Raw genomic sequence first — 27,409 nt, forward strand, 5'->3', positions numbered from 1 at the left:
ACTTTCGGCTAAAGGCCACCATATCATATATAAAGTCCCTGCAACTAACTACCTTGTGTGTGGTTGTGCTCCATATCAAAGGGCAGAATTCCATCACTCAGAATGAAGATAGCCAATGTCTGAAGTAGGCTCACCAAGTGTCCCATGCCATGTCCTGTAGTGGTCGGAAAACATTGAATGATGCAATAATAGACTAATAGATGAATAGTGCTAGCTTAAAGTGACTATAAGAAAGTTTATTATAAATGTCATTTTAGAAAAATCAGAAGCTCTATGCATGCCTAAACTTTTTTTTAAAAATGGCTAAAATATTTTTGGGCCTCCTAAAGCACACTTTGCTATTAAAGTCTTTTGTACTCAATTGAACTATTGTGCGTGGATATTCTCTTTGTGAAAAAGGCGAATGCCATCACCCACAGGGAAGTTAGTCTACATTAGAGCATGCAACACTTAAAACAGACAGCATTGCATAAAATAGGAATAACAAAACATAAGTAAACAGGTTTAAAACAAAGAAAAAAGCACCTCTGGGAGTGACATAAGTTTGCAATGGCACTATAATATTTGATTTTCCCTGCAGTTTCTACTTTTTTTGTTGTGAATTATTGTTCATTTGACCTTAAATCTTTCAAAGAATATCGTTTATAGTGTAGGGTAACACAGATGTAGGCGTAACAATTACATTTAGCTCGATAAGAAATCCAGCACGCATTCCAGTATAACTGACTCCCGTATACATTAAGCGTATCTACAAATCCCGAATAATTCTTTATTTGGCAAACCCGCGAGGATACGGTATCATTTTGTATGTAGGCGATCAGCGAAAATGAAGCAGAACTAAGTACTAAATCTTACAGCTGTTGTACTTCGTTGTAATATGCATTAATTTCTATTTAAATAGCAGTTTACAGAATTGTTGTGCTGGTACTGTCTTTGGTTGAAAAAAAGTTCTTGCAGGTGTCCCACGAGTGTGGCGTGAAACAGCACTGCAGTGGACGTTGGGTGTTCAACATTGCCACTGATTTGTTATGCGGTCTAATTAAAATTAGTGTCAGATGAGCGAAATTTAGAGGTGCATCTTTTTGACAATATGGCTTAAACTTTTCAGAACACATTGAAACCAGCAAATGTTGCATTAAGATAGCATAATCAGTCATGCAGTGCTGGGAAGCGAAGAAGGCAGGAATGATTTTGACCTTGTGGGAGTGGAACTAACATGTCCTTCAACATGTTGGAAATTCGTCGTATTTATTTCAAAGAGCGCAGTCTTGAACTCTTTGTCATCAGGGACACAAGTAAAAGAACGAGGTCATTTCTCGTCTCTGTGTGCATTCATTTTTTTTTAATAGAAAGATTTTGTTGTCAAAAACAAGTTATCACAAACAACGATTCTGCTCAGTTTACAAACAGATACGCAATAATGCAGTGTGAAATCAGATCCCCATAGCCGCAAAACTTGGCCAACCCCGGGATAAGCAGTGTGGCGCCTATGCATTACATTAACCAACCAGACGATAATATTCCCACCATTTACTCCATATTTTAATGTACTTCTGAGGTCATCCCCTCCCTTCATATATTGCTTCTTCCACTGTGCCACCCAGTCCATGCCACATGTCCAGGCTCTCACAGCGGGGGCTGTGGGGGATGTCCAGTTGCAAGCTATGTTGCGTTTTGCTATGAGTGTGCCAAGACCAATTAAAAATCTATTTCCCCTGGGCCCTCCAACATCCTCCATGATGCGCAGCAGTATAATGCGTGGATGCAACTTGATGGGACCTTCCACCACCACAGAGAGAGTACTGAGAATGGTAGACCAATAGGTGTGAATCACTGGCATGACCAAACCATATGGAAGAAACCACCCCTTAGTTCATGGCACCTAGGGCGAGCGGGAGAGCTGCAAATGTCAGCTTTTCATTAGCGATGTGGTGATAAATAGGATTGGTGGAGATATCGCAATTGTGTGCAACGGAGTCTAGAGGATATCGCCAGTTCCCGAGGAGACATGCATTCATCTCTCCAATCGGCTTCGTCCAGCTCTCCCATCTAACCTTCAGATCATCTAGGATTGTAGAGGAGTGGATAACCAGGGATTTATATATTTGAGCTATCCCACCCACCCACAGATGTCCCATAAGTATCTTCGATTCTAGGACGCTGCACTCAGTGACACTATCCAGTTCAGCTTGGTAAGGGGAGATGGCATGGCGAAGTTGAAGATAACAAAAGAACTGGGAGGCTGGCATCTGAAACTCCGATCTAATGTCTTGAAAGAATGTCATATGATCCTTCTCCCAAACATATCCCACTCTTGGGGGTCTAACAATTACCTGTCCTGTGGAAGGAGACCTGCGTGTGCTCCCTGATTTGAGCGGACTCTGCTGTGGGCTTGCCTCCGTTTGCGTCCCCCTCCCGCCGCCGCGTCTGACACTCCCGCGGCCGCGGTCGGAAAGGGACTACATCTCCCGGCAACCTCGGCTTCCTGGGGAGGAAGTCCCGCCCACTACCCGCCAACAGCGCCTGGAGGCGCCATAAATTCAAGCCCACCCTCGGTGGAGCGGGGGTCTAACAATTACCTGTCCTGTGGAAGGAGACCTGCGTGTGCTCCCTGATTTGAGCGGACTCTGCTGTGGGCTTGCCTCCGTTTGCGTCCCCCTCCCGCCGCCGCGTCTGACACTCCCGCGGCCGCGGTCGGAAGGGGACTACATCTCCCGGCAACCTCGGCTTCCTGGGGAGGAAGTCCCGCCCACTACCCGCCAACAGCGCCTGGAGGCGCCATAAATTCAAGCCCACCCTCGATGGAGCGGGGGTCTAACAATTACCTGTCCTGTGGAAGGAGACCTGCGTGTGCTCCCTGATTTGAGCGGACTCTGCTGTGGGCTTGCCTCCGTTTGCGTCCCCCTCCCGCCGCCGCGTCTGACACTCCCGCGGCCGCGGTCGGAAGGGGACTACATCTCCCGGCAACCTCGGCTTCCTGGGGAGGAAGTCCCGCCCACTACCCGCCAACAGCGCCTGGAGGCGCCATAAATTCAAGCCCACCCTCCGCGTCGCGGGTCCGCGCGCGAGCAGCGCCGGGCTGAGCCCGGGCAGAGGGCGGGCCGTCCGGGGCCGGAAGAGGCCGGGCTGGGGCCCCTCTCTAAGCATCGAGTGCTGGTAAGCGATCATACAAATTACAACGAGTAACCACGTGAGTTGTACGTCTAATATCGGCCCAATTGCCCCTGCATGTGGGACCTATGATATGCTCACCTCCTCATTTGAAAATATGCTGGAAGACGCCGTTAACAGGGTCAACAAAGAAATCGAGAATACTGAGAGGAGACTTTCCATGGGTCGCATACCATCACACCAACCACTGTTAGAGGGCCCTTGTGATAACAGAATCGCGACCCCTGCGTCATTATTTCCTACTGTCATAATTAACAAACCAGCCCATTGTGAAAACATTGTTGAGGCCCCCCTGATCGCTGATGCTGTAATTACCATCCCCGACTCCCAGCTAAGCCCCAATGTCATTGACACCAATAACTCTGTAACAACATCAGAAAAGACTGTGGGGGAAAAAAGGAAGAGGGGCCCTGGTAAAATCCCCAGAAGCAAGAGGAAACAGCCCCCTTGCAATAAACTACAACCGACACCAATGAGCATGTGGTCACGAGGAGCTGATGACCCTGATAGGGCACCCATTGACTGTATCGTGCATCCAGTAATCAGCACTCCCGCTCTCACCACAGGGGAACCGACACATTCTTCCACCCTCACACAAACTGAGCCTGCACCAAGGGACGGCCTATCTGTAAACCCGAATGGAAACCTAATTGATACAATAGTGGACTCTACCTTTAACCGATTGAAGGACCTAATGGTAAACCAGTTTAATACTATCTTTAAAAGACTTGATAGACTGGAAAACATCATAAAAAATGAGGAAACAAAAAGAAAAGGGATCATGACGATAGAACAAACCAGAGGTGAAAAGCTATTAAAAGACCTGGATGCTCACTACAAAAGAACCACAGAGGGTACCGGTAATAGTGTCTTGCCTGGACCAACTGGTGTGTATAAGGAATGTACTGGGGGGGTTAATTCAAATAGACCATCAACAATCCCTATGATTAGTTCTGTGCCTAGTTCGTTGCCACCAAAAAAGGCACATACCCCGAACAACCCCCCTACTAACTCGGTTCTCTCTCCTATCGCACCAATTGTAATACCCACGCCAGGCCTTGCAAAACAACCTGACACCACTAACAGACCTACTTTTCCCCAGGTTATTAAAAGTACGGAAGTCACTCTTCAGTTGCCACCAGAAGCCTGTCCCTACGTAATAATATTAGCTGGCGTACCCCCCCTTAGACCCAACCAGACAGAGACCTGGGACGATTTAAAAAATAAATGTCTGGACTGGTTGTGCAAACACAAGAGCGTGGGGTGGGAGATCGCAAATGATATCTTAATGGTCCGTAGGGTAGCCTGGGTGGGTCCCTCCACCAAACACATTACAGGCGATTGTATAATCGTATCCCTAAGGCTTCCCTCATTGGCAAAATGGTTGCTGAATGCCCCATTTGATCCATTTTCTAGTTCCAGGTACCACTAGGCTTCTTTTACAGACCACGAGCAAGGTTACATAATGATACTAATCTGGCACCCCAGTTATTTAACAGGTTTAGCACCTTATCTGACCTGGAGAACCAGGATTGACTTGTACATAGTTCTACTTTGACTGAAAAACCACAATCGAGCCATTTGTACGAGAATTCTGTTATAGTTGAATGTACTCTCACTGATAACTCTCAGGGACCGAGGCAGGTAGTAGCTGCATCTGCCGCTCCCCCCGTGACCATCCCCTGTAAATCCCATGAACAAAACCTGAACATACTTAGCTGGAACATTGCAGGCTTGAAAGCTAAATTGACTTCAGATGAATGGGTCAATATGGTTAGTCGATTTAACATCCTGATGTTCCAAGAAACTTGGTGCACTAGTGGTCTATTGCTCGAAGGATTTGTCTGTTATAACAAACTAGCACCGATCCCCGACTCCGGTAGACCAAGCGGGGGTTTATCCACATGGATAAAAATCACTGAAGGCAATAGTATAAAACCTATAGAGACTGACAGCGATAATATTCAGGCTTTGATTTATACGTATGGAATCACGTTTGTTTGATAAATTTTTATAATAACGATTTTATAACATTGCCTAACAAAAATTTTATCAGGTTATTTGAATTTATCGACAATCTAGTGCATGAAGAAAAATATGGTAAATTAGATGGCATTTGTCTGGGGGGAGATTTTAACGCCCACTTATATAATAGCATAGATACATCTGCCGTAAGTATTGCCGGAAAAATCCCCTGTAAGAGAGGGGAAGAATTGTACAACTATATATCCATTCACGGCTTAATCGATGTAATGGCTAAAGCTGGTCACGACTCAGGCAATCCCCCATTGCCTACTTATAGAGGTCGTGGTTGCTCATCCACCATCGATTATATTTTTATCTCTGCTTCCCTCGAAAAAATTTTAGCGAAGGCTGAAGTTTTAGGCACCATTTATAGCGACCACAACCCAATTTTAACTACTTTTAGATTTTTAAATAAATTCAGGAAATGTCTAGAAATAGGGGCAAAAGATCTGACAGCATCTACCGACAAGTTGAAACTGATCTGGAGAGGGATAGATAATAATGCTTTACTGGCCCGTATTATTAAATCCCACCGTCCACTTATAGAGATGTGCCTGTCTAGCACCCGTCCTGGCACTGACATCATCCAGGCCTTCACTATGCTGTGTGCCGGAATAAAATCAGAAATTTCGAAACCAGTTAATATCCAAGATAAGAACCCTAGATGGTTTGATGGCACCTGCTCAAGGGCAAATAGGTCCTTACGTGAAGCATTAAAAGCTGAACCTAGGGATACGGCATTAGAGAAGCATTTGAGAGAGCGTTATAAGAACGCAACTAAAACACGTGCAAGGCAGTGTTAATGGAACGGTGGGATTCTCTTGCCTGTGCAGCAGCTCTCAATGACACAACGGGGTTTTGGAGAGAGGTGAAAGCACTTAGATCCACTGGATCAAATATTACCCCCATAGGATGTAATATATCGAGCAATGTATGGGAGGATCACTTCTCAAAAATCTATCTTGCTGACACACCAAGCACTGACAGTTTTCCATCACCCACCAATCTTATCATATTATTATCTGAAGTTGAAGATGCCATACATGAAAGCGCAGGGAATAAAGCGCCAGGCCCAGATGGCCTGTCAATAGATCTTATTAAATCTGAACCTGACCTCTGGGCCCCTCTTCTATGTAATGTTTTTAATAATTTGATCAATAGCTCCATCCCAGCAACCTGGACGACAAGTATAATAGTACCCATCTTCAAGAAAGGGGATAGATCCGACCCCTGTTGCTATCGCCCAATATCCTTGATCGATAACACCCTAAAGATCTTGGGCCGGGTCGTTTTTAATAAAATCAGGATCTGGGCAGAGGAGGAACAAATTTTAAACTGTTGCCAACTGGGCTTTAGGAGCCGTGTTGGCACAGTTGAACAGTGTTTAAACCTGAACCTTATATTGGGGAAATATACAGTAGCAAAAAAAGTACCCTTATATTTGGGTTTTATGGACCTAACTTCAGCGTTTGATTTTGTTAACCGTTCAGGTTTATGGGAGATTCTTTTAAATTATGGGTTGGATGATGCACTTGTACACTTTTTGGCACATTTGCACAAAGACTTGAAGGCACGTGTGAGGATCAACAATGAAGGGGAGGTTTCTAGGGATATTGCAATTGGCAGAGGGGTCCGACAAGGGTGTGTCCTGGCCCCTCTGCTTTTTATTCTTTATATCAATGAATTGAATAATTCCCTGGTTAAACTAACTAGTGACATACCAAAAATCAACGGTCAAATGTATCCTGCACTCTTATATGCAGATGATGCGGTCCTTATGGGCCGCACACCCAAAACATTACGTATTTTAATCTCTGGTTTCGTCTCTTTTATGGAAGAGTTGGGACTACGCACTAATTTTAACAAATCATTTATAATGTCATGTGGACCCAAAAAATACAACACAAAGAACATACGGATCGGAACTGATCTTTTAAAAAGCACGAGCACTTTCCCCTACCTTGGCCTAGTCTTTTCCGACACAGGTTCATGGAAATCACACGTTACAAGAGGCAGAAATAAACTAGGCATGACAATTAATTCCATAATCAGTCTGCGACAACCTAAAAAGGCAGACATAGTTACTCCATTACTGCAGATCAACAGAACCCAGTGCTTGCCTACCGCGACCTATGGCTCCGAGGTTTGGGGGTTCGTGGACTGTAGTGGGATACAATCCGAAGAAAACAGATTCTGCAGAAGGTTACTTGGGGTACAAATTTCATCGCCAACTTTCTTATGCCACAAAGAATTGAACCTACATTATGTAGAAGACTTTATTAAATCTCGCCCTGCATTATTCTGGCTGAAGATATGGCGCAATCCTGCTGCCATTTTAACTCAACGGATTATAACAGATTGCCTGAGATGTGATAGGGGTAAAAACATAACTTGGCTCAATGCTGTTTATAAAAGTTTAGCCAGTATACATTTAGAACACAGCTTTTCTTTTCCCTCTGCTGCCGAAAACATTAGCCTAAGATCAGCCAGGGATGCACTTTACGATTTATATCGTACAGACAGAGCAAAGGCTGAGTCTAGCAAACCATCTATTATTAGATACTTGTCCATCCCGAGGATAGTAGGTACCAACCATTTCAAACCACAAGAGTACCTAAGAAAAAACATTGGGAGATGGAATAGGCGCTTGCTCTTTCGCCTTAGGGATAACAGTGTAAAATATTTGCTTTGTTTCCCCATCGGCTTTAATAAAAATCTGGAGGAGACAGTTTGTCCATGTGGTGATGGCTGTAAACAAACCCTACCACACTTTCTGTTTTCCTGCAGATTTTATGTAAAGTATACTAAACAATATCTCATCCCCTATTTCAAGGCAAATGGGATAATCAATCACATCCCTGCATACGAAGAAATACTCCAACTGGGCAGTGAGGATATGATTTATCGTGTTGGCTCCTTTTTATCAGCAGCTGTCAAATCACGAGCCTCCATGCTTACCCCGTGAAAAAAAATGCCATCATATGTAAAAAACATAGGGGAAACTTTACTGGCTAGCTAAGAAATGTTTATATTGCCCATAACTGGTTGTCATAAATTGATTATTTGCATTATAATTATGTTTATGTGTTTGCCATCCTTGCATAGCAACACCAAGGATCTATTTTATTGTCTATCCAATATACATTATCGCCTATTTTGTAACTTATCAACATTAGTATATATAGGGCTTCTTTTAGCACTCAATGATTAAATCGTTATTTATATTGTTGGAAGTCTATTAGCTGCCTATTTTGCACAGTGCTCTAAAGTTTACATTTTGTATTTTTGCACACTAAAGAATGTCGATCTTTGCACGAATTATTAGTCTAACCCACTCCCATTTTTTAAATTGTTTTTAAATTCATCTTATGTTTTTATCTTTTTACTGTTTTTGCTCGAGTGAGGAATAGTATTATATGTATATCGATAGTGATGTTGTACTTTTATGGATCAGATTGTATCCGAATAAAGAAGAAATTGAATTGAATTGAATATCCCACTCTTGATTTTGCTATGGAGTCCCAGCCTCGTAAGCCCCTCAAAGACGAAACTTGCTCCAACTCCCTACCCTCCCACAGCAGAGTTTCTTGTGTAAGTTTACGATTCCACACAGTCCCGCAAAACGTGTCTCTCTATGCACAAATAGCAGCTTGTGTTATCTCGGGGAGAGAGGAAGGCACAGGATTTCCATACAGGAGGCATATTACCTTGTCTAGGCCCAGCCGAGCCAATTTGCCTCTGTCGGCTGGATCGTCCCACCCTCCATGCAGCCAGTCATAAATAGGAAGAAGGAGCACTGCCATGTAATACAGCCACATGTCAGCCATTGCTATCCCCGTCATGTGTCGTTAAGTACATTTCCCGCAGGCCCGCATGGGAACCTTACCGGCCTAGATAAACTTGCGCCCCATGGCCTGCATTGCATCAAACCATATGCCATTGGGATACTTTGAGGGTAGTTTTGCAAAACATAGAGCAGTCTAGGGAGAACCTTCATTTTAAACAGGGCGATACAGCCCATAATATTTAGATGGAGAATGTTCCAACGCATCAGCTTTCGGCACGTAACAGGATGGAGGTTCTCTGTGTGCATTCTTAACATTGCCACTTCATGCGACTGAATGCTCCTTTATGCTGCCTCCTACACCTCTATTCTGGTTCGCTTGACATTGGATAAAGGGGGTGGCCTGTTCCTCATATGGGGCATGCAAACCCTTATATTCTAGACAATTAATCAATCAATCTAGATTTGTTTAACACGGCTAATCACCCGTGAAGTTATCCAGGCACTGAGAGTGCTGCTGCAGGGGTAAGCAGTTGAACAGCCAGGTCTTGAGTCCTTTTCTGAATCCCAGTGGAGAGGATGAGGTCCGTAGATGAAGTGGAAGGTCGTTTCAGGACTTTGTTATGAGGTAGGAGAAAGAGCGTCCTCCATTGTTGCTGTGGCGAATGCGGGGGTGTTGGCGAGGCAGAGTGAGGCGGAGCGCAGGTGTCTTGAGGGAAAGTGGAAGTTCTGCTGGTGGTTTATGTAAGCTGGTCCCTGGTTATGGAGGGCTTTGAAAGTGTGGATCAACAGAGGAGCTTCTTGAAGTGGGGGGTGACGTGGGTCCATTTAGGGAGGTCTAGGATAAGTCTGGCAGCTGGGTTCTGTATTGTTTGCAGTCTCTTGAGGGGGTGCAAGGTGATTCTCACGTAGAGTGCATTGCCGTAATCCAGGCGGCTGGTGAGCAGGGCCTGTGTGACGGTCAACCTGGTGTCGATGAGGGGCCACTTGAAGATCTTGTGGAGCATGCAAAGGGTGAGGAAGCAGGTGGATAAAACTGCGTTGATCTGTCTTTTCATGGTGAGCTTACTGTCCAGGATGATGCCATGGTTGAAGGTATGGTCGTTCGGAGTGGGTGAGGGTACTAGTTCAGGGGGCCACCAAGCATCGTTCCATGGATAGGTGGTGTTCCCAAAGATGAGCAATTCTGTCTTGTCTGTGTTGAGTTTTAGGCACTTGTCTTCGTCTTTGGCAGCTTCCCTGGGAATGCATTACGTCCAGTACTTACCATTGGTTTTGTGATTTGTAACTCACGTTTTCTAACTTTATTTGTTTTAGGCTATCCAGCATGTCTTCGTTCCTCGTGAGGCGCATAGCTTGTTCACCATCACTCCTTGTAGTCCTCCATGATTCCTCGCTTTCTGTAAACAGGCCTTTAAATATTGTTCTTATCTTGTCACAGTTGATGTGTTTCACTCTGCACCGCTCTATGCCACTTCACTCTAGGCCTCTCTACTCCATTATACACCACTCCACTCTAAGCCACTCCACTCGATGACACTTAATGCCCCTCTACAGCACTCCTTGCCACTTTACCCCACTCTAAGCCATCCCACAACTCTATGCCCCTCCACTCTATGATACTGTGCGTTACTCTGCACCACGCTATTACACTACACTCTATGGCATTTTACTCCACTCTACGTCACTATACGCCACTCCACTCTACACCACTCCACTCCACTATATGACTCTACTCTCTACTCCCTCTACGACCCTACTATACTCTATGCCACTCCACGACACATCTCTGACACTTTATTCCACTCTACGCGCCTCCACTCTACACCCCTCCACTCCAGTCCATAACACTTCATGATACTCCGCTCTTCGCCACTCTACCCAGCTCTTTGCCACTCCACTCTTGGACCCTCCACTCTTGGCCACTCCACTCTTGGCCACTCCACTCTTGGCCACTCCACTCTTGGCCACTCCACTCTTGGCCACTCCACTCTTGGCCACTCCACTCTTGGCCACTCCACTCTTAGCCACTCCACTCTTGGCCACTCCACTCTTGGCCACTCTACTCTTTGTCACTCTACTCTTCGCCACTCTACTCCACTTTGCCACTCTACTCTTTGCCACTCTATTCCACTCTTTGCCACTCTTTGCCACTCTTTTCCTCTCTTTGCCACTCTGTGCCACTCATACACTGCACATATCACTACTACTCCAGAGATTAATTATTCCTCCATCCTCTCCCACATTTCATAAAGTCATGGTCAAAAGGTCCACCACACGAAATGCTCCTTCGAGATGAGGCACCCAACGACATCCAGCTCCACTGCCATCACCATCCAGTCGTATATAGCCAACAACTCACTTCCTTCTCCTACACCTTCCATTTCCTGATACAGCTGCAAAGCCATTCCAGTCACCCCTGCCAATTCTGTGGCACCATCTCTCTCTATCTCTGTGGCAAACCTTTGGTTGTGGGCATGGTACTTTTTCTTCCGAGCAACAATATGACACTTCTACTTATCAACAGCAGTGAACTGTTGATCTGCCGAAAAGGTCTAATCCTATAGTATCCCTAAAGAAATCCTTTAAAGGAGTGAATTGTCCTGTCTCAGAATGTGTTTGAGTGAGGTCTGCTTGAGGTAGCCTCCTGTACCATTACCATGCCTCATGTCCAAGCATGCGTCACTGGTGCTGTCTCCCACACCATCTAGCTGTTTCTGTAAGTTAGTTGCTGTGTTCGTCTGCATTTCCAATTCATCTTTCCTACCATTCATTCTGGGAAACCAGGGCTCACTTCGCCATGCATGATTTCCCAGTCCATCTGCACCTCATTCCCCAGCTTCCATTGTCTCTTTCCTTACCTATATCCACCATCCCGTATTTGGGGTTTTCTATATCTCTCGGCTCCTCTCATCCTGGTCCCCCTTGCACTATACTGACTAGTATCTCTGTTCACGATGTCTTCATTGCTCCATCCACTCTAAACAGTCCTAATCTCCAAAAGTCAGTCATCATCTGCAATTCTCAGATTCATCAAACTCACAACTTCATCTTTTACTTCTGGCACGGGTCTCTGGCCATCTCACCAGTGTCAGGAGGCGCTGGGCAAAAGCGAACAAGGCCTCATCAAGGGTCTGGAGCAGGCACTTGATGTGCTCCTCGTTCTTGCATTAAAATACATTATATAGGTGCTCGAGCTGGGCTGCAGTACCACATCCATGACTAACGGGTGCAGCTAATCCACAGTTGTTTTATTTAAGGGTGTAGGATCTAGAATTTCTCGACACAGTTTTTTACAGTTTGATAACAGCGTCTGAATAAGCGTTTTTTGTAGAAGTCGTCAAGCTGATATTCGGACTCGAAGGGGGGCTTTATGATTACAACCTTCTGTCATCCACTGTGATTGCAGTGCATTCATACTGCGCTTACATAAGGCCTAGAATTGTACAGTGTGGAAGTGGCAGTACTAGCCTCCTCCTCTCTAGTCCTCTTTTTATTCTCTCGTGTTGGCTAATCCCAATCCCTGACACTGTATTCTGTTTAAGGCAGCCATCAAACGCTAAACCCCTTCCTACATTTATTGTCCATGGCGAAACTGAGCAAAGGTAATGCCTGTAGCTCCCAGAATGTCCTTTTACTTCATGTCAGCAGTTTTGGGACATTGCTGAATTTGTAAAGATGTACTGATCCAGAGATCGGAGTACTGATTGAGAAGATAGGATTTAATTGTATTCAGCCGATATTTGATTGCAAGTCAAAAATTGAGATGACACCATAGGGTGACTGTTAAAAATTGGTCAAAAGTTATGGCCCACCCTCTGGATTTTGTATGGAGGGAAATCAACATTATCCCGATAGGTGAATGGCCACCGTTGATAAGCACAGCATCCCCATTTTGTAGAGAAAGTGATGGCTTCACTTAGTGGGTGTGTAAGTTAAAAGGGACTAGCAAAGGTTCTACTATCATAACTTGGTGCTGCTGCTTGAACATTTTAAAGTGGAGACTGCATGCTGGGGAATGGCAATGCCATATAAAATCATCACGCTACCTAGATTTCTATATACTTTGCATACTGTCCCCTTCTGGGCCCTAGAGGTCTTCTTTTACATAGCAAACAATATTTTACAGGGTTTCGTATGGCCAGGTGGGACTTAAAGAATTTCAATAAAAAACATTTTTTAAAGTGGTTTACAACAGAGGATTGTCACTGCCTAATATACATTATAACTATTTGGCAGCCCGCTTTGGAGTAATAAACGGATGGGTGTTTATAGCACAGGATGGCCCTTAGCTTAGGATGGGCAGTTGTAGAATGGGTTTGAAAGGGTGTGTACATTACCTGCATGGCAGTGACTCACCAACACGATTCTCTTCTCTGACTGAGGTATTAATTAAGACATGGAAAAAGGCAGCTAGTGATATTGGATGGAAGGGGAAAATAACGATGGAAGCCCCATTGTGGGTTGAGAATTTCGTGAAAGAGGTAAAAATGCAGCCTGTATTTAAACCTCGGGATGTAGTAGGTAGTATATCTAGAATTAGACCTATATGGGGTGGAAAGCTATGCTGACTTTAGCTCAACTGAGCGAGGAACACACATTGTTAATGTTGTAATGTCTTAAATATCTTCAATTGTGTAATGCAGTGGGCGTTACTGTCTAGAAGGAAGAGGATATACCTACATACTCTTCTCTTAAAAATCGGGCACTGACAGAGACAATGGGAAACAAAGCAGTCATATTGGTACATTGTAATTGCATTGCATTGTAATTGCATTTATATAGCGCTTACTACCCCTGACGAGGCGTCGAAGCGCTTTTAGGCGAGAAGCACGCTACTGCGGAACCCATAAAGTATTCGTGTTGAATTAGTATAGCGAGATATGAAAGTGATTCAAGTTATGGCTAGGTTAGTCAATTATTTGGATTCAGAAGGACAGCGGAAGGATAGAAGAGGGAAAAAGGTTTGTATTTATATAACGCTTGTTACCCCGATGGGGTATTGAAGCGTTAAAATATATATATATATATATATATGTATATATATATATATATATATATTTGACAAACCATACCGTGCCTCAGGTATGTAGGCAGTACAATACTGCAGGGGCACTAGCGGGTACTCCAGCACATCAGGGCAATTAAAAACCAGGATCAAACCTACCCGGTTGCCTGTCATTTCGGTGAAGTGCATAATGCGGACCCCAATGATCTTAAATATTTTATGATTTACAGCATACCACCCAATAAGCGAGGGGGTGACAGGGTCAAGGCACTAAGACGTCTGGAAACACGGTATATTTTAGATCTTGGTACGAAGCAACCGGGGGGCCTGAATGCCACGGAGGACATACACGTACCTTTAGACCATAAGCGGAGCAAGAAGAGATTGAGTCTAATATTTAGAAAGGGGAGCTAATCATCATCTAGCAGTCAATATATAACCACAGGGTTTAAACTGAAATCCGCCATAAAACCCTACACTTTATACATTTTAACACGGTTTTCTAATTGGGTTTTATTTATTAACTCACCTGAGGGTGATTTGCACATATTCACACTTCTTCTTTTTTTAATAGTTAGACACACGCACAAAAAAATCTTTTACATATACAGTAGTGAGGTTTACAAATCAGATGTTTACATTCAAGAGTACTGTACACGCACTAGCACTTTACAACTAGTTTACATTAACCAAATGGTACAAAATTGAAAAAAGTGTCTGGTATTAAATCTGGGATAGTTGTCTCAAATAACAGTAAGCGTGTGAATTAAGCAAAACTCATAGAAGGTTTTACTAATTTTAAACATCTAACAGTACTAAGATTATTTTATGGTTTTACAGGAACAGAGGTTTTAAGGGCAAATATTTTTGTATTTATTCTTCTAACCAAAAACCTTTTTAAAGCAATTGACATGCACTATCACTTTTAAAACTGTTGAGTTTAACTAAAATGTATGATGTACAAATCTTGGTATTTAAACCTGGATGTTTTATGTTAGACAGCAACAATGTGAAATTGGGCAAAATGCATAAAAGGGCTCAAGGCTTTTCAGTACTGATTGTATGATAGGGCTGTTTAAAATAATTTCTGCTTTTAAGGTTAATTAATGATGCAGTTACCTGTTTAACCAAAAATGAATGTCCGAGATAAACACGAATATGTTTTCTATGTCTACCTCACTCAATGTATGTACATGTCACTTTAAGTAACGAACCTTTGAATATTCAAATGAGAAGAAAAAAAGAGTATTTAAAGAAACAACTTACCGTGTAGCGTGTCATGTGATCAAGGCCCTCCGGGGTCGAAACGCGTCATGCTGATGATGTGTTGATGGGAGCAATAAATCTTTAATGCTGCACCAAATTGTGGTAGGTGCTCCAATTCTTGTGGAAGCCAGCGAAGCAAAGGTGGAGTTTTCCTGTTATTTATATATATATATCAAATTGACAAATAAATAGAACAGGGGTTTTAGAGTCATGGAGGAAAGCGACTCGCAAGAGACTTTGATGTGTCTGAGAAGTGTCTATAATAGCAAATTGTAGATTAGTGCAGTTTAAAATTCTACACAGTTAATTACTCAACAACACAATTCAAAACATTCAGCCCTAACCTATAATGCTGTGTTTTTTGAAGGATGGCGTTGGGACAGCTGCAAGTAACAGTTGGCACCCCAAAAGAAATGTCCAAGTGATTGACCCTACTGGGAAAATGGGAAGACATGGAGAGTTACGGATATATCAAAGTGTTTGTTACCCTGGCTTTGGTTGTGACAAATCACGATATGTATTTATTTATTTTGTCATTCTATACAGCACAAAAAAAGTCCTAAAAGAGTGCCTGAGCGCTGTACATAGAACAGATATCTACTTGCAAACAACTTACAAAAGCACAGTTGAGCAGGTTAGAATACATAAAGACATTATAAACGGTTACTTCAGTTTAAAACATGTCACCCACTTAAACGAATTCCAGCAGGAAATTAGAATTTAGCCGTGAAAATATGTAGTAGTCCAAAAACAGGGCAGTTAAGTACTACCATGAGTGAATGTTTGGTGCATCTATCTAGTTTGATGTGTGGAGGTTGAAAGGGTAGTCTGCCAGAGTGAGAGTGCCTAAATATATTTGACAGATATCTGGAGATTTAAAAAATATGAATAGTTTAAGATAACAGTTTTGGGACACTTGCGATATCATTCACTAGGGAAGCTAGTCTGTTTTAGAGCCTGTGTTTGGCTGAGGTTATTTGCACGTGCGGCCCTTTCAACATCCGATAGGCCAGTCACAGGCAGCGTTTGCTCCAGACAGAGCGCCATGGATTTTAACCGTTTGTCTGTCTTTTTAAACCTATGAAAAAGGAACCGTACGCACAGTGCCGTGGCAGACTGCCATTACTTCGGAGGCTGCTCCAGTGCATCATTAGCGTTAAAAGCCCTCTCTCCTTTGTGGTTTGTTCCGCCGTGCAGGGGACGCGGAGCTGCTGCTGCTGTCCGCGAGAGGCAGATTGATGGGCTGCCGCCTGAGCCGGGGCGTCGACAGGCCCCGGCCTCCGCGCGCCGCCACGGCCAAGGAGGGACCGAAGATTAAAGAGCTGCTGTCTCGGATTGGCACTGTCTCCGAGAGGTGAGTAGCGAAACCGCAGAGCTGCTCTTCGGCTGGAATTAATATTTAGAAGTGTAAAACTAACTCGGCACCGTCTCCCGCGGGGATTTATCGGGCCCCATTAAAAGGTAGCAGGCAGAACGCCGAGTGCTTGCTTTGCATTTATTTTACGTGTTTGTCTAAGCAGCCTGCGGTTTCCGCGTAATGTAAGCGACTGGTACGTACTTAAGCAGGGATGTTGACAAGTGCCTCGTCTCTGCGCAGGGATTGGAGGCATCAGCTGTGCGTCTAAAGGCACATTCAGAGACCAGGGCCTTTGAACCACGGATTTATAATATTACTGTAGTCTTTCTTTTATGCTCCTGGGTTTGATGTGTTGCTTGTACTCGTGGACTGCACCTGGTGAAACTCAGTAAAAATCCAAGCGAATAATAATAAAAAGTGAGAAGGGCGCGTGGACAGAGTGCATTACTACGTCTGCTGCTGCCTGCCTCGCAGCGCATGCAGCTCCCTGCACGCATTCAAACCCCTTCAGTACAGGTGATAATACCCAATGACCATTCATCGGCGCTATGTGTCATCAACCTTTAATTAGATTTTTTTTTAACAATATTATTCCAGGTCAGCAACATAACTGCAGCGTTGGTCTGCCCTGTAGACAGTGAAAGTTAGTAGCACGAGGTGGAGGGGGGGGCGGACAAAAGAGGAATAAGTAGAATTTGTGATGGGAGATGAAGACTGTGCGGTTGCAAGTGTCCCATCGGGTGCAAGCCACACAAACAAATACAAAATTATTTAAAATGTGCAAAGTTCTGTTGGACCTTAACCTATTCTAAAATGTTCCTGAGAAAGATTGAATGTACTCCAAATCTCCGTCAGTGGTTTAACATCTACACAAGCCCTCAGCTGCTGATATATCTACTAAATGTTTTTGCCTCTCTGGCTGCCAATTGTGTATCGAATTGGCTCTTTCCCACATAAGCACCATACGCAAACAGATATTTACAGCATATCCCTCTGTATATAACCATTTATTGTTACTATAGATAAGAGCCTATCTTAGTGTATTGCTTTGTATAAACATGTAGAATAATTATGTTAAAAAAAAAATAATTTAAAGTACAATAAAACTTGAAAACCAGAGTTTATCTGGTGCATCTTTGGTCTACATGTACTTCTTCCATTGTGCATCTATGTACCTTCCATGTACTTGGATCTGTGTGTTTGTTACTTTCCTCCTGATAAGCATATCCAATGCACTGCCCTATTTCTCAATCTGTACCTCTATCAATATCTTTAATTTATATATACCTTTTCAAAGATCGTGATGTCATCCTGGCTGAAGCCCGCAAACAGCAGCGGCTCCTCTACGAGAACCACGCAATCATGATCTTCCCGGACTATAACCTTGAGGTCCAGGGTCAACTTCGATCCTTTGGTGAGGTTAAGCAGAAACTGAGGGCGCTCAACATCCAATATCGTCTCCTTTTCCCGGCACGCCTGAGAGTGGTGTTCGCCAATAAAACCTTGTTTTTTGACTCTCTTACTGAGGCTTGGGCCTGGGCAACTGAAGAGCACCCCTTGCGGACTGGCGACCGAGCTTTGCCCCTGGGGGGGGGCAGGCGGCGGACCTGTCCATCCCACACCTTTTGTCCCCCAGCCGCAGCGCAACCGCCCCCGCAGGTGCCGATGGCCGAGGCGGGCCCGGTCGGACTCTCAAACCCCACCCCCCCCCTCCCCCCCCGATCCCCCTCGCGGGCCGCTCCCAACAACCAACACTACTCTCCGGGGAGTCTTCAGCCGGGATGCGCTCCGGCTCCTCCGGCCGCCTAGAATGTGGAGGTGCTTTGCCCCGTCCTTCTCTTCTTGATCTTCCAGATACTGACCTCCCGCGTAGCCCGATGCTCCTGAGGGACCCAGCCTGATCTCGTCCCTGCCTGCCGAGCTTAGCTCCGCAGCCAGAGACCGTGTTTTGACTTATGTTTTCTTTTCCTCCGATGATCTCGTTTATGTACATCCTGTCATGAGGAGGGGTCCTCCACGCTTCCCCAATCCCAAACGTTTTAGTTTGGTCCTGTTTCACTAGTTCATTGTTGGGGCGACAGATGCTTCCGTTCCCGAAGTGTAGGGTGGGGGGTGGGAGTGGGGACTGTTGTCCCGTGTGGTTTTTTGTTTAGTTTTGTTTTCATTACTTTTTAATTTTGTTACACCAACATTCACACAGCACACAGACTTCCCTCTGGACACTACACTACGCCCTCGGGCGCACCTTCTGGGTGTAGGCCCCCCTTCTGGGTCTCTAATGCTACGCCATCCCACCATGCCAATATGCCTGATACATCTCTACTAAGCACTTCTCTATGCATCATATCTTGGAATGTTAATGGCCTCCTGAACCGTTTCAAGCGGATGGCTGTCTTGCGCTACGCGCAACGCCTTTGGGTGGACATATTACTGCTACAGGAGAGACACTTGCTGGGTAACCGTTGCCCCTTTCTAGCGCGCTATGGATACGACAGGGCGTGGCACTCGGGGTTCACTCGTGGATCCCGAGGGGTGGCGATTCTGGTGAAGCGCTCTGTTCCCCTTGTCATTGTGCAGACAACCCTCGATGCCCAGGGCACATTTGTGGCCCTCAGCGGTAAATTACACGGGAGCCCCATCAACCTTGTATCGCTCTATTCTCCTCCCTCAATGCTAACGGCGACACTAGCCAAATCTGCAGATATCCTGGCAAGCCCTCCTTCCGCCTCCATGCAGCAGACATGGAGACTTAATGCCTGGCTCCTCCAAGACGGGGAGTTCCGGAAGGTGGTGGGTCAGGAACTCAAACAATACTTCCTTTCTAATGACGGATCCATTTCCTCTCCGGGCGTTCTGTGGGAGGCGGGCAAGGCCACGATTAGGGGGATTGCTAAGGGCCAGCTTAAACATTAGCGGCAAGCCCAAGTAGATGAAATTACCAGTTGGTAGGCGCAGGTTCTGTGCCTCGAGCGAGCTTCTACTCAGCCTCCAGACGCTCCTGAAGCCAGACATGTTGCCCGGCTCCGGTCAGAAAATCGCTGGAGACGGCCAAACTCCTTTGGCGATCATCTGTGGCCAGGGTGTATGGTTGGGGCGACAAGAATGGTCCGCTCCTCCATTGCCTTGCCACATATCTCAGGGCAAACTGCATAAATCCCGAGGTCATGGCACAGGACGGCTTGTTGTGCCGTTCCCCAGAGGGGATGGCCCGGGCCTTTGCCTCCTATTATCATCAACTATACGTGGCCAGACCCCCATCCCTTTCTCTCACAGACATGTTGGAGGTCGGGGTGACCTCCTCCCCAGCTTACACCCCATCAGCCAGAAAGATCTTGATCGCCCCATCACGTGTGAGGAGATGGAGGGAGCGATTGCCCTTGTCTCCTCTGTCAAGACACCTGGCCCAGACGGCCTCCCTCAAGAGTACTACATGCAGTATCGGGACATTCTCACTCCGCTTCTGGCGGGGCTGTTTCGGGAGGCCGTTGAAAAGGGCTCCTTCCCGCAGGAGACAGATATGGCCACCATTGTGGTTCTCCCCAAGTCCCAACCACCTTCAACACGGTGTGCGGACTACCGCCCTATCTCCCACATTAATACTGAGGTTAAATTGTTTGCCACGATCCTTGCCCAACGACTCAAACCCCATTTGGCCATGCTGGTCCATCCTGACCAATGCGACTTCATGCCCTCACGTGGCACCAGGCACTGTCTCCGTAGACTGCAAGTCGCCTTTGCACATAGTCATCTTCTCACTCCTTATCTCGCGATTCTTCTGGTAGACTCTGAAAAGGCCTTTGATTCGGTGGATTGGGGGTTTCTAGAGGATGTCCTTGATAAGATGGGACTTGGTCCCTGTTTTCGTGCCATGGTTAAGGTTCTTTATGCTTCCCCCCGTGCCCGTATCCTGGTGAACAGGGTTCTGTCAGAGCCCTTCTCGGTTCGCAGGGGAACAAGACAGGGTTGTCCCCTATCCCCCCCTGCTTTTCGCCTTGGTGATGGAGCCCTTGGCATCCATGATGAGGTCGTGCGAACATATGCAGGGATGGGAGTGGCCCAACACCGACCCAGACAAAATTGCACTCTATGCGGATGACGTTCTCATCTACTTGGCAGATCCCGCCCGGTCAGGCCCCCATTGCCTCCGCATTCTGCACCTCTTTGCACGGGCCTTGGGCCTCCGGCTGAACCCTGATAAATCGGCCCTGGTTCCCCTCCACCTGTCCCGCGAATGTTTTGACTGGCAATCCAGCATTCCTCTTCGCCGTCAATCCTTCAAATATTTGGGGATATGGATGACCTTGCTTCCTGAGCTCAGCTGGGCCCTCAACGTTGCTCCCCTGGTGAAAAGGGTTTAGGTGGACCTCCACAAGTGGCAACCATTGCCCCTAAACCCCATGCGGAGGGTCGCGCTATTTAAAATGATGGTCCTCCCTCGCTTCCTCTATGTATTACAAAACACCCCCGTGGGCTTTCCCAGGGCCTGGTTCCGTGAACTCGATAGCATAGCCAGCATGTTTTTATGGGGGAAAGGTAGGGCCCGATTGGCACTCAACGTCTGTAGGATCCTCTCGTTCGATGGGGGCTTGGGAATGACCCATCTCTATTTGTATTATTTTACCATGCAGCTTCTCTCCATACATGATTGGTTCAACGGGGGTTGGTCAGACCCGGCTTACAGGCTCGAGGTCAGGGAATTGGGCTTCGCCAGGATTCAGGCTATGTTGTATGGGGCCCCTATTCCCTCACGTTCACCAGAGGTAACGCGCTCTGTGTGTCTGGCATGGCGGGCTGCATTGCGGCATACCAAATGGATGCACACACTGACCCAATGTACACCTTTGTGGCGGGGGACCTGGCTCAAGGAAGTTAAAAAAACAAATTATCTCTTGATTCACTCAATCAACAAGAACCCCCTATCAATAGTGGAATTCTTAATTCATATAAAACACATAGATAACTCAAAAAAGATCTCACTCAAAATGGTATTGTTTTTAATTATGCTGAAATGATGCATTGTGTTTTATTATAGGTGTTTTTATAATATTTGTGTTTTAATAATATTCCATGTACTAAAGAAATAAATTGACTTGTTTGTACTTCATGTTATAGTAGTATCATTGTTTGAGTGTTTTCAGGGATTTTGAGTGAGATCTTTTTTGAGTTTATCTACGTGTTTTATATGAATTAAGAATTCCACTATTGTTAGAGTGTTCTTGCTGATTGAGTGAATCAAGGGATAATTTGTTTTTTGTACTGATAGTACTCTACTCCCTTGGTTGCTGACAAGGGGTCTCTCTCTGTTTAAACACATCAAGGAAGTTAACACATTACACGGTTTCAGGGCCTGGGATCTCATAGGCATTTCGCAGCTAGGCGATGTGTGGTTGGGGGATACCATGCGGTCCTTCGGTGACCTTCAAAACAGATATTCTTTGCATCAGTTGCAATTCTATAGGTACTTGCAGTTGCTCCACGCGCTCCACATCCACCTTGCGACAGGTACATGTCTTTCTACCCACAGCCTGCCTTAGGCCCAGATAATGTTCGGTGACCTGGGGAGGGGTGGCATCTCCTTCATTTATCGCACACTGTTCAACAATGCCCCCACTTCCTTGGACCGACTGCGGGCTCAATGGGAGGGTTGGGTGGGCACCTTGGATGAAGAGGATTGGTGTGGCGCCCTTATGGCTCCTAGGATGGTCACTGCCTCTGCTAGATTGCGCTTGGTGCAACTATATTATTTACATGCTGCATATCTCACCCCGATGCGCTTTCACCGAGCCAGACTCAGCCCAACTTCCGCTTGTGCTAGATGTGGTCACGATCCCGCTGACTTTTTCCACATGGTATGGGTATGCCCCCGCTTGGAGCAGTTTTGGGGGGAGATTGAGGAGAAACTCACCGAGGTTTTGGGATGGGAGGTCCCCCATGACCCAAAGCACACAATCCTGGGCATCACTGATGGGCTTGATGGGTCTCGGAACGAAAAGTTGTTTTACACTACGGCAATGGTGGTTGCCAAAAGAGACATTGCAGACTCCTGGAAGCTCTCCGAGCGTTGGACGATGGAGGACTGGGGTGGACAGGTGTGCCACGCAGGAGAAGGTTATGCATGAGGCTCGTGGATGTCCTAAGAAATACCGTAGGGTTTGGGGGAAATGGTTGGGGGACGTGGTTTAGTCATGAAGGGAATGTCCAACTTTATATTCATATCCTCTTACCAATGTTTGTAAACCAGGTGATGCTAATTTCTTATCTTAGTTCTAGAATTTCATGGTGTAGGGCTGTATTACTGGTGTATTTCTTTTATTTTGTCAATCTAAATAAAAATTTGTTTATCAAAAATTTTTACATATACCTTCCTCCTTTATGCATCTATATACTTTCAATGTACTAATGGATCTATACATTTATCACTTTCTTCTAATTCAGCATATCCAATGCACTACCCTATTTTTCACCCTATACTTCTCTCAATATATCTTCTAACCCAACTTTGACTCATCTCAAACTTCTTTCTACTATTCTTTCCAATGCAGTACCCTATTTCTCACACTATCTATCAATATATCCTCTACACCCACTCTCTCATTTATCTCAAACCCCATACCACTACTATGATCCCCAAAATAACCCTTTCTAGACTCTCCCTTACTCTTACTTACTTGCATCATCTGACAACTCTTTTACTATACTGATCCCCAAACAAACCTTTCTAAACTCTTCCCTCTACCTCTTTTCCTCCACAACCCCTTTTTACTCATCCAAAAGCCTCCTCCTACTGCTATGACCTTAAAAAAAATCCTTCACTCTCCTATCCCTCCACTATCCTTTTCAATCAAAATACTAGACTAACATGTTCCCTTCTCAAATTTAATATTCCACTATACTAATTCACCACTAATCCTTTATGGGTCCCACAGTAGCGGGCTACTCACCAAAAAAGCGCTTCAACACCTCATCAGAGGTAAGCAAGCATTATATAAATGCTAACTTATTCCTTCTTCTATTCCTCCACTACCTTTCTCTATCCAAATGAATAACACATCCACCACTCAAACTACTTTCTTATTTCACTATACTAATTTTCAGCAGTAATCCTTTATGGGTTCCGGAGTAGCGTGCTACTCGTCAATAAAGCGCTTCAATACCCCATCAGGGTTACAAGCGCTATATAAATGCAATCCTTTTCCACCCCTCCCCAACCCTTCTCAATCCAAATAACTGACTAACAGATCAACCACTCAAATTACTTTCATATTTCACTATACTAATTCAACACTAATCCTAATGGGTTAGAGCAGCGTGCTACTCACCAAAAAAAGCGCTTTAACCCCAATCAGGGGTAGCAAGCGCTATATAAATACAAACCTCTCTATCCTGCCCTACCCTTCTCTATCCAAATAACTGAATAACATATTCACCACTAAATGACTTCATATTTCACTATACTAATTTTCAACACTAATCCTTTATGGGTTCCGGAGTAGCATGCTAGTTGCCAGAAAAGTGCTTTAACACCCCTTCAGGGGTAACAAGTGCTATATGAATGCAAACCTTTCTCCCCCTTCTATCCCTCCGCTATCCTTCTCACTCCAAATAACTGACTTATATCCACCACTCAAATTACTTTCATATTTCACCATACTAATTCACCACTAATCCTTATGGGTTCCAGAGCAGATTGCTACTCACCAAAAAAAGCACTACAAACCCCATCAAAGGTAGCAAGCGCTATATAAATACAAACCTCTTTCCCTCTTCTATCCTGCCGCTACCCTTCTCTATTCAAATAACTGAATAACATATCCACCACTAAATTACTTCATATTTCACTATACTAATTTTCAACACTAATCCTTTATGGGTTCCGGAGTAGCATGCTAGTTGCCAGAAAAGTGCTTTAACACCCCTTCAGGGGTAACAAGCGCTATATGAATGCAAACCTTTCTCCCCCTTCTATCCCTCCGCTATCCTTCTCACTCCAAATAACTAACTTGTATCCACCACTCAAATTACTTTCATATTTCACCATACTAATTCACCACTATTCCTGTATGGGTTTCTGGAGTAGCGTGCTACTGCCCAAATTTTTTGTTTAAAGTGTGCTTGAACACCCCATCAGGGGTAACAAGCGCTATATAAATACAAACCTTTTCTCCTCTTCTATCCTTCCGAATCCAAATAACTGACTAACCTATCCACCACTTTAATTACTTTCATATTTCACGATACTAATCCAACACTAATCCTTTAAGGTTCCCGGAGTAGCGTGCTACTCGCCGAAGAAGCGCTTTGACACCTCATCAGTGGTAGTAAGCGCTATATAAATTCAATTACAATACAATATAATGAATGTTCCCTCATTGTACCTCCCTCTTTCCTTCTTTCGAGTTTGAGGGCATATATTGCCTTTTAGAATTAGGGGAAATTAGAGTTCCTGTTGGCTGATTGAGGCCTTCATGTTTTGGTACCGGACTAAAGAAAAATATATTTACTTCTCATAGCATCAATCAGCCTGCGTGCATGGCCACTGCATCCACTTTTTTTGGTTTGTAAAATCTGATAATCCTGTTCCATAACTAACCTTTTCTAGTGACTTAGAGGAGCGCAGGCAAATGGTTGCCAGTTATCTCCTGATTTGGGATACCAGTTGTGGATGTAGATCAGATAATATTCCCCAAGTTTTCCAAGACTTGCTGTTCTTGTCTCTTGTAAATCAGTCAGTAATAATAAGTTTGGAAATTCAGAACACTGACAATCTCGGGCTCTAAGTTGTATTCTCCATCTTTGACTGTCTTTTCCATTTTAAAGTGAAAAAATGCTATTATTGTTTTTTTCAGAGCATTGAGAGAAATTTGTTGGTGACTCAGAAGTGTAACAGGCTCGAGAGTTCAATATTACTGATTAAATACATTTCAAAAGGTTACATATAACCTGTGTGTCAGGAATGGGCAGGGGTAATGTGTGGAAAGAACGTATCGGATGCATCTTCTGTTTTTATATAAACACATCGGAGCCAGACCTTGACCTGTACAACTCAGCACCCAAACTGATAATCCCATATCCACCAAAATTGATATATGAATCGACAAACCTTGGTGACTACAACTGACTTTAACAAAGGATTGAGCCCCTGTTGCTTGAGTGGTTTTCTTCCACTGTCTTTGGGTAATACAGGGCAAGCTACGATTAGCAGTAATACTGATTGCCTGGTGAGTTTTATGACTTAGTTTTGTGTGCATATTCATTGCACCAGATCTGAAGGCGTGTTATGCTTAGTGCCCCAGTAACGCAACATGTGTGTGCTCCCACGTTGTGCACTTCTGGGAAACTGTGGAATTACAGAAAGGGGAGGAGATGCTTGTGTGGCCTCTCCTGTAATACTGGTCGTGCTGGTGCACTTGTATTGCAAACGCTGCTTTGAGGAGGTGTTCCCTCATTTGCATTAAAGAGGCAGTCCTATTACCTCTGGGCCTCTACCCTATGACCGGCACAAAGATAAGCAAGGAATTAGGAGGTGCACTGACAGTGCACCACTACCATTGTGCCCCCTAATGGCAGCCCTTTGGAGAAGTTGCACCTTTTGAAAGGTGTGCCATGGCGCTAACTGGCAATGTGTGCCCTGTGTATAGTACAGACTGATCTTCAGATTTTGCTTCTTTAAGCCCATTAATTTGACAGAGGTCAGTTCAAGGACAAGGTAGGTCTGACTGTTCTTGTTCTCTCCATCAAGCAGAGGAATCAAGACTTTACTCCCTGCTCCATGAGCAACGTATGTGAGGGAGTGGGGTGCTTTTGGTAATTCAGCATCAAAATCCTAAAAAAACAATTACTATAGGTTTTGAGGGTGTACCTCGTCAGTGGAGCTAAAACTTTATAGTATTTGAAAACAATATTTGGAATACTTGAATGTGTTCTAACATTGACTAACTTTTATGAGAATGCCACATTTCGTATACTTTGTAATTTTATTCTTCTAACTGATAAAAAGCACATCAAAGCCATAGCATTGTTGCGCATTTACACATATTTAAAATGCACTGCCATTTTGTTATTCCTTTTTGTACAATGCACATTTCAGCGTCACATTTCTAGTAAGCATATTCTCGTTATTAAGTTTACACAACAAAGCGAGTACTGCAGAAATGAGTAAATTCAGCCATTTTATCCAAGCTTAATTAGTCTAGTTTTCAATGCATTCTCATATTCACACAATAAGAAGAGCCCAGCAGCCTGCTCAATGGCGCTCATCTGTAGCTTCTACTGTACCACATTTTGTTCAAACCATTCTTTTACGTTGAGAAAAACAATATAAATGAGGCACTGAAATGAATGGATTTTAGCTGACGAGGGAATGAAGCTCTGCTCCGTTGATATGGCGATCTGCCCTTAACTTTATTTTTTGTGCTAACTGGCTATTTTGGATTAAACATGTGTTAGACGTCTATGAGCTATTCTTAGTGTCTGTTTTATTTTGCACTTACCTTTAAAAACTACGAAATGGCACTCGTGGAGAGGAAGGAGCCCTGCCCCTTGACCAAAGCAATAGCTGGCCGACAAACACTGAAGCAACATTTGCTGAGGGTCTATTAGTCATGTTCACAATGGAGAATTCAGCTCTTATTGCAGCAAATACTGCATTCTTTAAAATGAAAGTGATTATTTGTCTTGTATAAAACTATGCATGTTGTCAAGACACAGGCTGTCGGTTTTCGGAGTTGTTTGACTTGCTGCCACTTTGCAGGCCATTGTTTACAGTCTCATCGGTCGTTAATGTAGGTGTTGTGAAGAG

General features: G+C 44.5%; 1 protein-coding gene across 3 annotated transcripts in view; it reads left to right on the forward strand.

Moving 5' to 3' along the window:
- The window catches only part of FAAP100 (FA core complex associated protein 100), a 306,421-nt gene that overhangs the window by 199,333 nt on the left and 79,679 nt on the right, over positions 1-27,409 (forward strand). For all 3 annotated transcript variants that reach the window (XR_014966584.1, XM_085617377.1, XM_085617378.1), the window contains exon 5: positions 16,452-16,608. Coding sequence is in view for 2 of the 3 variants with exons in the window: in XM_085617377.1 (XP_085473503.1) it covers positions 16,452-16,608 (157 nt within the window). In the remaining variant the exon portion in view is untranslated. The remainder of the gene's footprint in view (positions 1-16,451; positions 16,609-27,409) is intronic.

Source organism: Triturus cristatus, chromosome 7 (genome assembly GCF_964204655.1).
Source record: "Triturus cristatus chromosome 7, aTriCri1.1, whole genome shotgun sequence".
NCBI classification, from domain to species: domain Eukaryota; kingdom Metazoa; phylum Chordata; class Amphibia; order Caudata; family Salamandridae; genus Triturus; species Triturus cristatus.